At 39.1% G+C, this 17,531-nt stretch overlaps 1 protein-coding gene and 1 pseudogene across 5 annotated transcripts in view; both read right to left on the reverse strand.

The window, feature by feature from the left end:
• Window positions 1-4,438, reverse strand: part of sgsm1a (small G protein signaling modulator 1a) — a 26,221-nt gene extending 21,783 nt beyond the window's left edge. For 2 of the 5 annotated variants that reach the window (XM_058374582.1, XM_058374578.1), the window contains exon 1: window positions 4,147-4,388. In XM_058374582.1, coding sequence (XP_058230565.1) covers window positions 4,147-4,221 — 75 coding nt within the window. In that variant the 5' untranslated portion in view covers window positions 4,222-4,388. Of the gene's footprint in view, window positions 1-4,146 lie in introns of all 5 variants that reach the window. The other 3 variants (XM_058374581.1, XM_058374579.1, XM_058374580.1) reach the window with 3 other exon arrangements.
• A 3,090-nt stretch (window positions 4,439-7,528) lies between these two features.
• LOC131343143 (BOLA class I histocompatibility antigen, alpha chain BL3-7-like) lies at window positions 7,529-13,039 on the reverse strand (annotated as a pseudogene).
• Window positions 13,040-17,531: the final 4,492 nt, after the last annotated feature.

Genomic DNA, 17,531 nt, shown 5'->3' on the forward strand with positions numbered 1-17,531 from the left:
GTTCAAGAATTATGAGGAAAGGAGAGAAGTGATACTGGTCTGTAGCTGCTGGTGTGGAAGGGATCCAGCATGTTTCTGGAAAGTTCTCTTGAAGGTAGTTGGTACATGGTACAATTGGATCCAATGTGTAGGTGGTAGGATTGCAAGACTGAATGATTTATAGAATCTCTTCTGCTGCTATGGTTGAAAGATGCAACAAAGGAGTAGGGGAATCCTGTCTGTGTAATGTAGGCGTAGTCTGGGCAGAAGCAAAGGTCTTTTCTCAATCTTCTCATTATAAAAAGTGGCAAAGATTTCAGCATTAGAGAGGATGGAGCAGGTGGAGCATTTTACAATGACAATGACACTGATGATGTAAGATGGTGTGTTGTAGAAGAGATGGCATTCTGGAGTAATGGGAGAAAAATAAGTTAAGAAGTAAAAGAGGGAAGAAAGATTGTGTAGTGTAGGAAGTGAAGTAAAAATGGTATACACACGATGAAATCTTCACTTGAATTCTCCGGAACTGGTGAGAAATGAGGTTATACCCTCTGCTCTTACTTTCTAAGCCCCTAGACTCTGTGGATTTCCGAGAGCAGGGTTCATTTATTGGTCTTTAGAAGTTCGAGACGTTTGATCCTGCTGAGTGCGAAGGTAAACCTCATGGCTCTGAGCGTGGACCTACTACTAAGCAAAAAAGAGCAGGGATGAGTCACTGCTAGTGTGAAAACAGTGCATGATGGGAGCTCTGTTAATACAATCGTCTCACTTTCTCTCAAAGACTTAACTAGAAAAGGAAGGTAACTGCAACATGTCATGTTTTGCAGCGCATCGCTCTATTCCTTCAATAAAAGTTTCAACTGCACAAGAGAAACAGACAGATTGATGTGGAAAAGACGCTAAGACCACTACAGCTAGGTCTAATACAAAAACCAACAAGGAGAGGCTTAAAGCCGAGCGGGTTTCACTGTGCTATAAGAAGCTGCGTGGAGGGAATCGACCACCAGATTGATTTTTTCTTTCTGAATCAGAACATCGATTCTGTTCAAGCTACAAAACAGTGAGTAAACCACCCCGTGGTTCATGATCCATCAAGTCCCTGACCAGGAAAAAGCGCATACTGATTAATGTTCAGGTCAGTAACAAGAGGACCAATGTTTAGGTGGGGAAATAATTAGAAAAAATTCAGGAAGGTGCCGAGACATCATCGCCTAGACGTACTCAGAGGACCACCAGGAAGCAGTGCACAGATCACGAGGGACTTATTAAAAGGTCCAGAGGTGAGCAAAAGGACAAAGGTTCCACTTGAGCAGGAAGGTCATCACCACAGGCAACAAGAGTGAGTCATTGTCACTTAGTTATCTTCTTACACAGTGTAACTAAAGTGCCTAAATGGGCACTGGTGATGAAGGCGGCTAAAGGGCGTTTGAGTTAAGACTTTACACTGCAAGAAAGGACAGTCTCCCGCAGCTCAGTAGTAAAGCTGAATAGACACGCTGTTCCGTTTAATGGTCTCCAGTGGGCTGAATGCAGGGCAATATAAGACTGACAAATCAGAGATCTTGCACTGATGTTCCACAGGAGGGATGTGAGCACACTCCAAACAAGTGCACGATAATCTCTAGGCTCACAATCAATCACTGCACAGTGAACTACATCCAATCTCAGCCTGGATCGCTCATTAGCTCTCCACTGCTTCTGAACCTGAGACATGAGCATGAGGGTGTTATTATTTTTGGCTAATGAAAAAGAAATGGAGCCTCGCTAACAGCAAGAGGTATTGTAATTACCACTAATACTCATTTGGCACAAGTCTTTCCCCAAATGTAACTTACAATCCAATTTCCGATCCCAGCACAGAGAACGGCATAAGTGTGGCTGCTTGAGTCTGACTCGGGTAGCAACAGCAGCACATGAAAACGTTATCACGCTCCGATTAAACACAGACGGGTGTGTTTCCAGATGAGCGATGGATTTTAAAATGTGAAATTCCCCGGCGAAGTGTAATTTAGACTGTCAAGGAGACTGTTAATCTGTGTGTGTGTGTGTGTGTGTGTTTGTATCTGATTGATGGAAGGCTGCCAACAGATAAATATTCAGCTGAGTGTTGAGTAATTACACCACTTACACACTGTTCATTTATACATTAAACAGAAAAGCTCAATGCTGCAGTTCCTACACACTCTTTCACCCAGGGTTCGAGTGGCATATGAGGGAGAATGGAGACTTGGAATAAATTATGACACAGAAGGTGTATAATAAGTTCTACACATGCTTTCTTTACAGTCAGAAGTGCAGCTGTACACCACTTTGTGTGTGTGTGTTTGGTGCATCATGATTTGGCTGTAAGCTCTTCTTCACCAGCTCTTTAACACACACACACACACACACACTCAGCAGATGAGTCACTCTGCGCACAGGTAAAAAGTCGTCACTGAAGAACCGGTAAGTGTTCTACATTTGACCTTTTTTTCCAAAGGTCCATAAACCCATCACGACAGCAGAGTTCGCATCTATCATTATTATTAAAGTGATACTTCATCAGTTATTAATTAATAATCGCTATAATCAGGTATTAATGTGCAGGCATGTATTAGATCTGCAATGATTGGGCAAGGAATTGATTAGACGACACAAATGAAGAACCATCTTGGTCTGTGCACAAGCTGTTGATTACATTAGATTACATTAGATTAGATTTGGTGATTGAGAATGTAGAGTTTATAAAATAGAACAGCTAAAAACTAGCCACAGATTAGACCACTAAGATTAAACCAGATTAGACGGATTATTATTTCAGAGTAGATAAGCTGTAAACTAGATTAAATAAACTAAACTGATTAGAACCAGCAATGATCATACCTGACCAGAGACTAGATCATTTAGACCAGTTAAATCAGATTAGATTAGATGGATTTTCCATTTAGCACAAGCATTGATGACAATGTGTACTGAGTAGAGCAGCTCTAAGAGTAGCTATTACAGTAATGACTGTTGGATCCCGTATTGTTTATACCAGCCACTGACATCAGATGTGCCATTGACAAGCCACCGACTAGATTAGACTATTTATCAGTTTATGGTAATAACTGATTAGCATATGTATTGAGTAAAGCAGTTACACTAACAAGTGATTAGATCTAGCTATTGATTATATCAGATCATTGATTAGGTAAGATTACAACAGATTAGATTAGACTGACGATCAATTAAAGCTAAATGCTGAATAGAATATGTAATGAGTAGGCAATAAATTAGTCAGATGGCTGATTATCCCAGGCAATGAGATTAGACTAACTATTGATTAGATGAGATGAATGTTATAAATTATGGATAAGTGCTCATTAGAAAAGAATATTGAAAAAGACCAGCTAATGATTAGTTTAGGTATTGATTAGTCTATTTTATTGATCACATATTCTATTGATTAGACCTGACAGTATACAGGCTTGGTTACTTAATGGATTAAGCACTGAATCTGGTTTGTACTGATCAGAATAACACATAGAGAGCAGGTACTAATTACTACATATGGTAAACCAACAAGATGCTAAGGTAAGATGTGTGTGTGTGTGTGTGTGTGTGTGAGAGAGAGAGAGATCTGGTACACACTGGACTAGGAACTGATTAGGATGAAACACTGATTAGACAAAGCATAACAATTCTATGTTGTGTGTTTATAGATACATTTGATCCTAAACAGAGTGTTAGAGCAGTTATTTCTATGGTGCGTGCGTGTGTGCGTGTGTGTGTTTGTGTGAGTGTTTGTGTGTGTGTGTGTGTGTGTGTGTGTGTGTGTGTGTGTGTGTGCGTGCGAGTGTGTGTGTGTGTGTGTGTGTGGTGGCCAGAGAGCTCAAACTGGCATCTTTTTGGGATATATAGACGGGGGGAAACAGGCTGCAGAAGTCATTAATGTGCAATACTTATGTAGAAGTGAAATACAGAATCTCTGATAGCTTTATGTGCTCCAGCACGTGCACTAGACAAGGATTATAACCTTTTGTTTAATGTTAAATGGCTCCCTGTAGGACACTGAGACCACAACACTGTGCAGTAACTACTGAGTCGTCTTGTGGCACATTTATTTATTTATTTATTTATTTGTTTGTTTGTTCATGTATGTATGTATGTATGTATTAATTGATGTGAATTGGCACGCGCACTCACCTCCTTCTTCACGTTACGGAGCAGCCTCTGACGCGTCTCGGCTTCTGAAATCGCGGAAAAGCGTTGAAATGACATGACGCCGATTAATTACACGCAGTTCGACTTAGAGGGAACACAAAAGCGCACTTTATTTCCAGTGAAAACTAAACTCTCGCTGCTTACGACGAGATGGTCTTCTCCTCACCTGTCGTCGCGGTTGCCATGGCTCCGGTGGCTCGAGCCCAGATGCGCTCGCGACTCCCGGATATACAGAAGAGATAGAGCGAAAGCGCGAGGGGCTCGGGCGCGTGTGAGATAGACCACGCCTTTAAAAGAGACAGGAACACATAGATTTCTCATTTTCTGTATGTCATTAACCTCAGACTGTCTGCTATAACCTCATGACCTGGGAGGGATTAATGCACAGGCTGGCGTAGGCTTTAAGGGGGGGTTTAATTCTAATTTAATTCAGAGCAACAACCTTGACGTCTACTGGCCATTAAGAAACAAAAAATAAGATAATACTTCCCTGTTACTGCAATGCAATGCAGCCTCATAAAGGACTCTAGAAAAATACAAGAAAGAAAATCTTGTATAAATCTTCTCCCCGTGCATGTGTGGGTTTACTCCGGGTACTCTGGTTTCCTCCCACAGTCCAAAAACATGTACATTAAGTTGATCAGTAATTCTAAACTGCCCATAGGAATGAGTGTGTGTGGTTGTCTGTCTATATGTGGCCGGCCCTGTGATGGACTGGTGACCTGTCCAGGGTGTACCCCTGCCTTTCGCCCAATGTGTGCTGGGATAGGCTCCAGCAGATTCCCGTCACCCTAACTAGGATTAAAGCAGGTATAGACAATGGATGGATGGATGGATGGATAAACCTGTGACTGTTATAGAAAATGAACCAACATTCTGGCCAATCAGGATCCAGAATCCTGTAACACTCTGGGATAACTCTAGTGAACATACACTTTGCTTTATTCCCTCCTTTTGCAGTTCTTCATATATTGGACTAAAATATGTCTATATAAGATAACTCATGAGCACCATAAGTGTCATGAACATGGTCTCTAGAAACTTTCAGGGGTCTAGGATTCACCAGCAGTTTGACAAACTTCTGATGGCTTGTTGTCTCCCACTGAGACAAGATCTTAAAATAGTTTTTTGTGGCCCAGGGCAGAACCCATGTGGATCCTGAGATGATTTCTCGAGTCATAAACGCACAGCTTTAATCACCTCTGTGGCCCGAAAGTGGCCTCATATGTGTGTGTGGACTAAAATTGTGTCTGCACATGATGTGCTTTAAAATACAGTTATGCTGAGGAAGGAATAAAATCCATCATCTTCGTCTCCATTAGTGTGCTAGACCTCATCACCCCTGAGCTGGCAGAGCCGCCAGAGCAATATTACAGCAACAATATTCACCTGAACGAAGACACAAAGACGTATAGTCTGATCTCCACAAACTGTAGATTGTGTAGAAGGCAGACACTGTTGCTGTGAGTATATTCCAGTTGCTTTTTTTATTTGAAGCTCACCTAAGTGTTACAGCTCCCCCTTGAGGAGAATCATCAGCTTTCAGAACATGAACATGAAGTAGCCTTCGCCATCAAGTGCTTTGCAGCTAAATGTTCAGCTGAAGTCCATCTGTTGTTAAGCAGCAGCTTGGGTGAAGTGGATAGATATTTCAGTGACATCATGAATCAAGGATTCACGTGAAATTTGAAACATATACAGGAGGAGATTTTGAGTTGTGTGGTCATAGGCAGGAGAGGAGCTAAGGTCAGATATGAATTTCTCATTGAGATCAAATTTGTATACCCCGTATAACCTGTATAAATCTGACATCTAAATCATTTTTTCTTGTCCACTCCAATTTACAATCATTTTAAATAATATGTGAAACAAACTACTTTCCCAAACTACTCCCTAAATTTCTGCCATGGAGTAAAATTGTGGAAAAATTGTGAAATTTATAAAAACAGTCTGATTGCCAAAAGAGGATGAAGCTAGTTTACTCACACAGCTGTACTTCATGAACACTTTAATAGAATTACTTAAATCAGAAAGTGTGAGATATTTAGAAAGGATTCTGAGATGATCTGCAAACTTTTCAGCGTGACCACTGTACAAAAGACTTGGCTTTTCATTACTTTCCACTGATTATTAAATTAACTTTCGTATTTCCCTTTAAGTTTACTTTGCAAAACTGAGGAAATCAGGATCCAATCATGTTTTAATTGATTGAACTTTAAGTAACTGGTGCACAGTTGCACAGTTCAATGAACTATTTTTGTCCACACTCTTTATTTATTCGAGTTTATGTCAGCTCCTCGAATTAGTTCCCAAACCGCACTGAACGTTCACATAAAAGAATTGATTCAATGAACTGACTCAACTGTGAACCTTACAGAGAATTAGAAGGTTTATCAGAAAGAGAATCTAAAGCAATAAATGAAGCAATAAGTTTTCTCATGGTACAATTGTTGTGACAAGCATCGTCTCTTAGACAGCACATTACCATTGTTAATTATAAAATTGTTTAGAACTCATTAAACTGACTTATAAATCTCCACACGGTTTAACTAGGCTAACATTACCGAGTGCTAACATTACACTCATTTATAAACCTACATTAACTACAGGAGTGTTAACGAAGCTAATTAGCTAAAAAAAAGTAACTTCAGTTAGCTTTCCTTTTAATGTTCGAGACTCAGACACAGGGTCAGTGTTTAAGACCATGCAGAAAACACATTTTGTCTAGTCAAGCTTTTTATGTAGTTTTTTTATGTATAGTATTTCTTGGAACAGATCTGGAGGGTTCATGGGCATAGAGTGTTTGGTGAACTGGGAGGCCTGAATGCTTGTTGCTATAAGCAATTTTGGGCATGCTATAAGTTTTATGGAATTTGGCCACTTGGGGTCGCTATACCAGTTCGTTCTCACTTATTCACTTATTCACTTCTCATTCCTCTGGCACCAAAGCAGGTATTTCAACTGAATTTCTTATGCCTCGTTATTTCTTAGTTATCAAAGCTACTGGCCCAAATGGTTGCTGATTTCTGCAGCAGCTAGCTCCAGGAAAAGTGTGTTTAGTTTAATAATACTGGGCGTTGCATCATATTGCTAAGCTGAGTTGTGTTTGGACTATTACTTATTGCACTATCAAGGATAGTCAGAACATACTTTCAGAATTTCCTACCGCTAGCAAAAACGTATAGTTATACCTAACGTATAGTTATTTGGTCTGTCCTACTTTCTCAAAATTCCTACATATACTTTCGAATGTACATAACAGTGCAAAAAAAAAAAAATGCAATACTCAGTTTTAACACGGGCAGCAGTTTCTGATGAGAAAATCTAAGACCAGAAAATATAGAAACTTTATTAAATGGTCTTTTTCATCATGATCACTGGTAAAGTCATTATTAATATTGTAACTGTGGAGATAACCATAGTACAACCATATAAGTATCCATACTTATGAGGTTTATTAAAGCAGAAATGAAAACAGTCAGAGTAGGTACAAAAAACACTTCTGACAAATCCGTAATGTGATCATGAGTATAGTAATAAAAAAAAAAAAGCAGAGACAAAAAACATTCTGAACGTAACAAGTATGCAATTAAAATGTAGATAGATAGATAGATAGATAGATAGATAGATAGATAGATAGATAGATAGATACTTTATTCATCCCAAAGGGAAATTTACAAAAATATAGCTGTAAATATATAACACTGTGGACTATTATTGAGGAAATCTAACATCCAGTTCAACAAGACACTCATATCTCTACATGCTACTGAGTCACCAGGACTGGAAAGTAATCAGAAAGTTTGAAAAGCTTTACTTTACCGTGTGTGTGTATGTGTGTTTGTGTGTGTTTGTGTGTGTGTGTGTTCCTCATCTCCATCTCCTGGTCTCTCCTAGAAAAACAGAGAGAAAGAAACAGGATCAGCTCTGAGCTGAGATTTAATGTGAGCTCAGGTTTTTCTGCTGGATTTTCAGTCCACACACAGATTTTTATTCCATATGACACTGTAAACATCATCATGTCTTACTCTCTCCCTTCAGCAGGAAGACACACAGTCACAGAGTGATTGGAGGAAGAATCTTCAGAGGCTGGAAAACATTAAATTCATTCTCTAAAATTTTTACATTACATTACAACTAAACAACTGAAATATTAATGATGAATCAGAGGCTCACTTACAGCTCATGGAGTTCTGTGAAACAGCTTTGAAGCCTGAAAGACAGATGATGGACAGACAGTTACTATAGAAGCTGTGTAATGTATTTAAGAATTGAAATTAAATTTACATGATAACATGTCAGTATCAGATTAGTATCTTTTCTCAGATCAAAGTTTCTAATTCTATTTTTTGAAAAATTCACATCTCCTCCGTCCTCATCTCACCAGACTTGTTCTTCTTCCAGATGATAATTCCAGCAATTAGAGCTACAAGAGTCATGACAACACCAATGATGATAATTTGTGTGCCATATGATCCTCTCTCTGTGAAATCAGCAAGAGTCTTTATTATCTGCTGCATCAGTAAATGAGCTTTCACAAAAAATCTGTCATTTTATAGGTAAGTGTTTTTCTGACCTTTTGTGATTTGCTGCTTGTTCACATTCAGCACTAACTCCTCCTTCAAGCTGCTGTGCTGAATCACGCAGGTGTAGGTGTGTTTCTGCAGATCCTCAGCTGGGACTTTCAGAATGCTTCTCTTCTGGAAGCTTCCATCCTGGTTGGGTAACGTCTCTCTGAGCTCCACGTCCTCGTTCACATCCTCTCCGTCCTTCCTCCAGGAGATCATCACCTCTTTGGGGAAGAAACCTGTAGCGTGACACACCACCTCTGGAGAAGGCGAGTGTTTCTGGATCACTGATGCTGTAGGAGGAACTGCAGAGACACACAGAGACAGAAATATTTAAACATGCATTTAAATTAGGTAAAAAAAATATGGCACTATATAGCATCTATCATTTGAACAACATTTTTGGCTAGATAGACGTAAAGTAAATAGTTTTGTGCTGAATAATATTAATAACACTTTAGAATGATCTAAAATACACAGGATATACAGGTTTATAAATATGGAGGTATAAAGATTAGTGAGTGCAGTATTTATCCTGTACAATTCTTATTATTACCTTTCCTCTTCAGAGTCTCTCTGTTGAAAGACTTTAATTGTTTCGGACATTCATACATCAGGAAGTCCTTACAGAGTAGAGCCTCATGTCCTGTAGAATCCCACTTGTTATCAGTGATGACAGTTTGTGGATTATCTGCAGTCCAGGAGACAGATTTCAGATCCAGACTGATGAAATCTTCTCCATCATAACCGTACTGATTGAATCCTCTTATGGTGCCATTAACATCGAGCTCACAGCCAAACATGAACTGCACTGTGTGAACTCCTACACACACACAGACACACACACAAACACACACACACACACATATGAGTTTAACTGAGTTAACAGCCTAGAAATTGTACACACAGATACTTTGTCATAATTCCCATGAGAGACACAAATTAAATTTTTCAGGTTATACATGAAAATTTTGTGTGTGTGTGTGTGGGTGTGTGTGTGTGTGTTTGTGTGTGTGTGTGTGTGTGTGTTTCACCTTTTGTCTGATTAAAGCTCTGCATTGCTGTAGCCACACTGTCTTTGAACCAAATCTGTCGACGCTGATAAAACCCTACACATCACTCCAGTAATCTGAAAGACCACCTTTAAACTTCTCCTTCCACTCTGTCTTTACGATCGCCTTCCTGGTGTCGCTGTCATAGTACACAAACTGCTCTCCATCCACCAGACCAATAGCAGTGAACTCTGGGAAATTTATTCCTGTGACTCCAGTGTAGAGGTACTGCAGAGTGTGTCTGACTGTAAAGGTGGAAAGTGTTTCAGTAACACTCATCATATATAAAATAAAACAAACAAAAACACAAGAAACTTGTAGTCAATATATACACACACTTTATATATATGGTGTTCAACTGGTGTTTGATCCATGAATCCACCAATAAATTTTCTGGTTCAGTTAGAATTGGTATTTAAACAGTCCTCTTCATCATGCTGTTCACATTTTGACATCATGAGACCAAGACCACACCTAACAATTGATCAAAAGTACCTCGCCATTGTGAGGCTTCAAACAGGATGTTCTCAGAGGGAAGTGGCCACTGAACTTAGAGTGTCACAGAGTGTCATCAGCAGGTTGGGACAGAGATACAGAGAGACTGGAAGAGTCACAGAAAGGCATAGAAGTGGACATCCTTTGGCCACATCCCATGTTGATGACCTGACCACACCACCAGGCACAGGCGTCATCGTCTTGCATGGGCCAGGGAGCATTTACGCTGGACGAGGGACCAGTGGGCCTCAGTGGTGTTCTCTGATGAAAGTCCATTCACGTTGAGCAGAAATGATGGCCACCAACGATGTTGGAGACGTCAAGGAGAGCGCTATGCATCAGCCACTGTTGTGGTGGTGTTACAGTCTGGGCAGGTGTGTCTACTCAATACAGAACTGCCCCTACATCATTAATCCAGTCATTGTGCCCCTGCATGAACAACACGGGCCTAATTTCATCTTCATGGACGACAATGCTCCAGCTCATCGATGTTGCATCATTAAGGAACAGCTGCTGGAGGCTGGGGTACCTCAAATGGAGTGGCCTGCACTTTCTCCAGACCTGAATCCCATAGAAAACCTCTGGGATCAGCTGAGTCGCGGTGTAGAGGCTCGTAACCCTGCATACCAGAACCTCAATGACCTGAGGGCCGTCCTTCAAGAAGAGTGGAATGCCATGCCTCAGCAGACAATAAGTCGACTCATGAACAGCATGAGACGTCGTTGTCAAGCTGTAATTGATGGTCAAGGGCACATGACAAATTATTGAGACATTGACATTTTTTGTTGTGGTATACCCACCACTGTTGTTGGCTTTTGTTTCAATAAATTGTTTGAGATGAGGAAATCACCACTGCAGCTTCTACTTAAACACCCTACTTTCATGATATAATATCACTGTAGCGTGAACATTTTACATTTTCCATAAATTTCACCCAAAAGCCAAATATCCTTAACTTTTTGTGAGTAGTGTGTATATATATATATATATATATATATATATATATATATATATATATATATATATATATATATATATATATATATATATATATATAGTATCTCACAAAGTGAGTACACCCCTCTCATTTTTGTAAATATTTTATTATATCTTTTCATGTGACAACACTGAAGAAATGCCACTCTGCTCCAATGTACAGTAGTGAGTGTCCAGCCTGTATAACAGTGTAAATTTTCTGTCCCCTCAAAATAACTCAACACACAGACATTAATGTCTAAACCGTTGGCGACAAAAATGACTACACCCCTAAGTGGAAATGTCCAAATTGGGCCCAATTAACCATTTCCCCTCCCCGGTGTCATGTGACTTGTTAGTGTTACAAGGTCTCAGGTGTGAATGGGGAGCAGGTGTGTTAAATTTGGTGTTATCGCTCTAAGAACTCTGTAGCACGGTGGGCAAGACCATACAGTGGTTTTACAGGACAGGTTCCACTCAGAACAGGCCTCGCCATGGTCCACCAAAGAAATTAAGTGCACGTGCTCAGTGTCATATCCGGAGGTTGTCTTTGGGAAATAGACGTATGAGTGCTGCCAGCATTGCTGCAGAGGTTGAAGGGGTTGGTGGTCAGCCTGTCAGTGCTCAGACCATACGCCGAACACTGCATCAAATTGGTCTGCATGGCTGTCGTCCCAGAGGGAAGCCTCTACTAAAGTCCCCGAAGTGGAAATGTCCAAATTGGGCCCAAAGTGTCAATATTTTGTGTGACCACCATTATTTTCCAGCACTGCCTTTAACCTCTTGGGCATGGAGTTGACCAGAGCTTCACAGGTTGCCACTGGAGTCCTCTTCCACTCCTCCATGATGAAATCACAGAGCTGGTGGATGTTAGAGACCTTGTGCTCCCCCTCCTTAAGGTTTAGGTCTGGAGACATGTTTGGTCAGTCCATCACCTTTACCCTCAGCTTCTTTAGCAAGGCAGTGGTCGTCTTGGAGGTGTGTTTGGGGTCGTTATCATGTTGGAATACTGCCCTGTGGCCCAGTCTCCGAAGGGAGGGGATCATTCTCTGCTTCAGTATGTCACAGTACATGTTGGCATTCATGTTTCCCTCAGTGAACTGTAGCTCCCCAGTGCCAGCAGCACTCATGCAGGCCCAGAGCATGACACTTCCACCACCATGCTTGACTGTAGGCAAGGTACACTTGTCTTTGTACTCCTTACCTGGATGCCACCAAACACGCTTGACACCATCTGAACCAAATAAGTTTATCTTGGTCTCATCGGACCACAGGACATGGTTCCAGTAATCCATGTCCTTAGTCTGCTTGTCTTCAGCAAACTGTATGCGGGCTTTCTTGTGCAACTTTTGAGCACAACAGTATTTATATGAACCTCACCAAGTTACATAATATTTTTTTACATGTACATAAGTCATCATCTAAATCTGAAATGAATATATACACAAGTAAGTAAACAACAAAAGCAAACATGTCTAAATACTTATTTACATACTCATTTAGTGTATAAAACAATAGACATCATTTACATTAATCTACTCTAAACATCAACAAACATTTCTATAAACTTGCTAATAAGCTAATGTTTCCAAACTCACCTGCTGATGAAAGATGAACAGAACATGTGAGAAAAAGCAGAACTATTCTTATAGCACTGCTGTACAGCATATTACAGAGTAAATGACAAAAAAAAAATATATAAACAAACTTCTGTAAAATCTTTTCTATCGGATAAGAAGCTTGGGAGCTCAGGACATGCTGAGTCGAGTTGAGTGATTATGTACAGTGTCTAATCCAGCCTGTCAAAATCACGAATCAAGTAGAGTCACATGTTAGGACTAATTTGAGGAAGTTGAATCTGAAAGTAAGAAAACAAATTTTATTATGCTTTATCATGCTACATAATCTGTTCTGAGATTGGGTCATTTTACCAATATTACAGCACATATTGGATACTTCATTGATCACTCTGACGTTGGAGATCACACACTTTAAATACAACATGATCATATAAGATCTACAGGAGAAAATCAGATCATTCTGAAGCTGAGAAAAGAGGAAAAGTCCATCAGAGACATTGAACAGACAGCAGAACCCAAGACAAAATCAACGTCAAACAAAGTAAACAGCATCAGCTGATGTCAGGAACATTGTGAGAGCTCTGAGGAAAAAACCTCAATGCAGTCCAAACAATCCAAACAATGCTTGTATATATGAAATAATGTAATGTACGTAATCTTTGCATATAAACACATCCTCTGAATTTCCACCTCATTAGAGTTTGGAGTTCAGTAAACTTGTAACATTTAGCCAAACAACCTGTTTATTAATTTAAAAATATTGGTTAAAAAAAAAAAAAAATCCAATCGTTTTTCATGAATTTCAACTTTTTGTTTAATCCTGAACCAAACTAACTACACCCAACTCTTCTGAGGATTTAAACCTGTTCATCTCATTCACACATACACTACACTACAACACAGGAAAACATTAAGAACAGAAGAAAAGAAATCACACTCACCTGCTGATACCAGAGGAAAAATAAAGAAGAAGAGCAGAACTTTCTTTTGGACTGGACTGAGGTCCATTTGCTGAAATTTCCTTTAAGGAGAATTCTTTAGAAGTTCAAAACACAAAGTAAAGATTGCTTTAAGGAAACTCTACAGACTTAAAAACAAACAGCATCACTGGAGTATTCCTGTAAAGACAATCATGAATTAAAAGATAATTATTTAGTTGCTACTTTAATTTCCTGGTCATATTGTTACCAAATATTAGGACAGATCAATTATATACAAATACCTCGTTTTTTCTGTTATTCAGTCACTTCTGACGTTTATTCACTCACTTGTGATTTTTCACCATGTTTCACCAGCACCCCATAAAATGCCAGTAATTCCCTTTTGACGTTGTCTTTAACAGCTTGTGCTCACCTCTGTAACAGAGTCCAATGGTGTAGAGTCTGTGGAGGACAAAGGCCTGAGAAATTATACGTAACTGAAAGTGTAGATAATGTTTCAGCAGCTCACTTAGTTACAATCTGGAATCATCCACCCCCATATTATCATGTAAAAATAATTACTATTAGTGATTGATTTTATTAATGAAAAGTGTTAAAAGATGAAATTTGTTGTATGGCATTTTACACCAAATCATCATGTCTCATTATTCACTGAATCCAATGATTCCAAGCATGACCATGTCCATTAAATGTGGTGGTCTGTGATGTGCTGATGATTTCAACATTTTTTATGTCAACACTTGGTGAAATGATCCTCTTTTTTCTTCTAACAGCTTTGATACAATACTTAAATAACATGTAATACGATAAATAAAATGTAATCTGTCACTAACAAACAGAGATTAAAGAATTTGAGCTCCAAAGACACTGCAAACAACAAATCTAACAACATTCCCCTGTGACGCCTGATTACCTGAATCAGATCCAGCCCTGCTACAGTATCAGGGATCAGATATGAAGGTTTCAGGTCAACAGCCAGACCTCTTAAAGCTTCAGACAGCAAGTTCTACAAATCAACCCAGACCCTAATGAGAGAACAAGTATATTTTCTTTGTCATAATTAATATGATACTAAAAAAGACTCAAGAGGAAGTGAATCGAAGATGTTGTCATGTCACACATGGAGGTCGAATGTCAGAGGGAGCTCTCTCCTGAATTTTGAATCCATGCTTCTAGGTTTCCCCACGGACATAAAAAGGGCGTTGAAGTATTGTTTCCATGTAAACATTTGCCTCCGGCGAGTCAATACAGATGTGTTGAAATCAGAAGATCGGATGCCTGACCTGAATCGGTCAGCTCATTTTTTCACATTTTGCACTATTCAAGAATGATAATTAAACAACATTAATTACATTTATGAGTTGTAGAAGCTCTGGACAGAAGGAGATGAATGATTTTACTGTAAGGTTTTAGTGTGAGACCTGTAACCTGGCGAAGAATCAGACGAATCACTTGGAAAGCAATACATGAGATTATTAACACTTATAATACATCCTGACTAGTGATTAGAGAGATCTGGACTTTTAAAAAAACAAGACGTGACACACAAATGTCGAGTCTCTCGGCCCTAACAGTCACTTCCAGGTTCACAGACTATATAAGCCATGCTCACACTACTACCAGTGTAAAATATTGTTAGTTATTGCTGCAGTTCCAATTCACTGATTATCGTTTGCTTTCTGTGTTTTGACCTTGTTTCTGTGCTTTAATGTTGCTGAGTTTGGATATTGTGTTTTGGATTTGTTTACTACACTGAGTGTCTTTCTGGTATTTACGACTGTGGGCCTGTTTTCTTCTACTACGTTTCTCGTCTGCCGTTTTGTATTACTTGCTTGTTCTTCTGTGGATTTACTAATAAATATCCACATATGGATTCTAACCCTGCCTCCACATCACACTTGCTATGCATAAACTTCTCCAAAATGGACAGATGCAGTGGCTCGTGCTTTGTGGCCTGGCTGATTTTTCAAATTTATCATTTTTGGTTGACCAAAAATGTCCAAACCCCCAATCACTGAAGAACTCAACAAACTTTATTTATTGCTATTTAATTTTATCTGGACTATCAATTTAATGTCTGTAAGCACACAAAATATCAGCATCCTGTCTTCTTTGTAAAATCAAGTGGCACTGACTGCCCTAAGCCTTGTATCTGGTCCTCACAAAAATGTTCTTCAAATATTCACTAGAGTCTGAAACTCAGAGTAACTAGTGCATTTATTCACATTTCATAAGCATCATACAGAACCCGCCCACCCTGGATATGAGCTCTTTGCAGATGAATGGATGGATGAACTGACCTCTAAACTATATTGCTAAGATTATCTGACTAATAATACAGTGGATGAAATTTTACTCCAGAATTTCAAGGGATAAATCTGTCTGATAGAAACCATGACACTATACAATCGCTCAAGATGTGCAAACTCTAAATACTTAACACATAAATATTTTAAATGGAGTCTTGGTTTAGTGAGCTGTTGTTAAAAGAGTAATGAAGTAAGAAAAAAAATGTAAGAAGAAAGAGCTTATCTGTACTTTGGGAACTATGGAGCCCCACAGAACTAATGTTATGTTTTGAGCACATGTTCCCTTCTACACTAACATACACTGGGACCCAGATAAATGAGATGAGCAACACTCTGATATCTATATCTATGCCTATATATTTGCAATATTTCGAGACTGAGATCTATTGGATTATCCAGACTAAATGCTCTTTAATGCGCTGAACATATTACTGCTTTCTCTCATATTCTGTTTCTTCACATCCTCCATCATAGGCATTATAAACACCGCAGTGGGATGGCTGACATTGATATGACTATAATGTATATGGTTTATTTCCATAGATATGACAATTTCTTCCGCTAACCAGACAATACTTTTTTTATTGCCTCTCCCATGTTCCATAAATTCTGTGAACACTGCCTTCGTTTATAACTGTGTCCTTTCAGGGACACCCAATGAACCATGTTTAGTCGCATACGTCTTTCTTCTACAGTAAAAAGGCATTTCTCTTATTTCTACTTGCCGCTCTAAATGCCCTGCAGCTTACTTTCAAAGTCTGTGTCTGCACCACCTATAGTTTTTTTTTTCCAGCACATTCTTGCTCCACAATCTATTGCTTATCTTATAAAGTTAAATAAATTTTCTAAAGACATTCTGATGTTCAGCGCTTTCAGTTTTTCAGATTTGGTCCTGGTCAAAATAAAAATTGGTTGCCATCAAAAAAAATGCAAAAGCATATAAATGATGTGTATTGTGTTTAGGCATCACTGTGTTTATGCTTATGATGTGATCATAGTCACCATATGACTTTAACCCAGATGAAGTTAGTTGTAGATTGGGTATTTGACAGATATTCAGAGGAGTGTTACTTAGGGACCGTCAAGAAATTACCAATGAAATGACACACACCTTGACACGCACCGAATATTGCTGAATATCTGTCAAACATCCAACCTACAACTAACTTCACCTCCATCTCTGTGAAAAAAAATAGCAGAAAACCAGGAGCTTTTTTTCACAATAGTGTGTTTAAATCATGATCAGCTTAAATATTAGTTATCATATAATTTGATCATGTAAGCTACATATGCACAGCATGTTAAATACTTACACGGCATGTTCTGGAGAGGAAATGTTCATATCACTGCAGAGTATGCAGGCGATCATAAACTAAAGTATTAATAAAAGGTGTGTCAGGGATGGTGAGTATCATGCACCAAATTCTCCGTCTCTGGGTGCCTGAGT

Source organism: Hemibagrus wyckioides, linkage group LG22 (genome assembly GCF_019097595.1).
Source record: "Hemibagrus wyckioides isolate EC202008001 linkage group LG22, SWU_Hwy_1.0, whole genome shotgun sequence".
NCBI lineage: Eukaryota > Metazoa > Chordata > Actinopteri > Siluriformes > Bagridae > Hemibagrus > Hemibagrus wyckioides.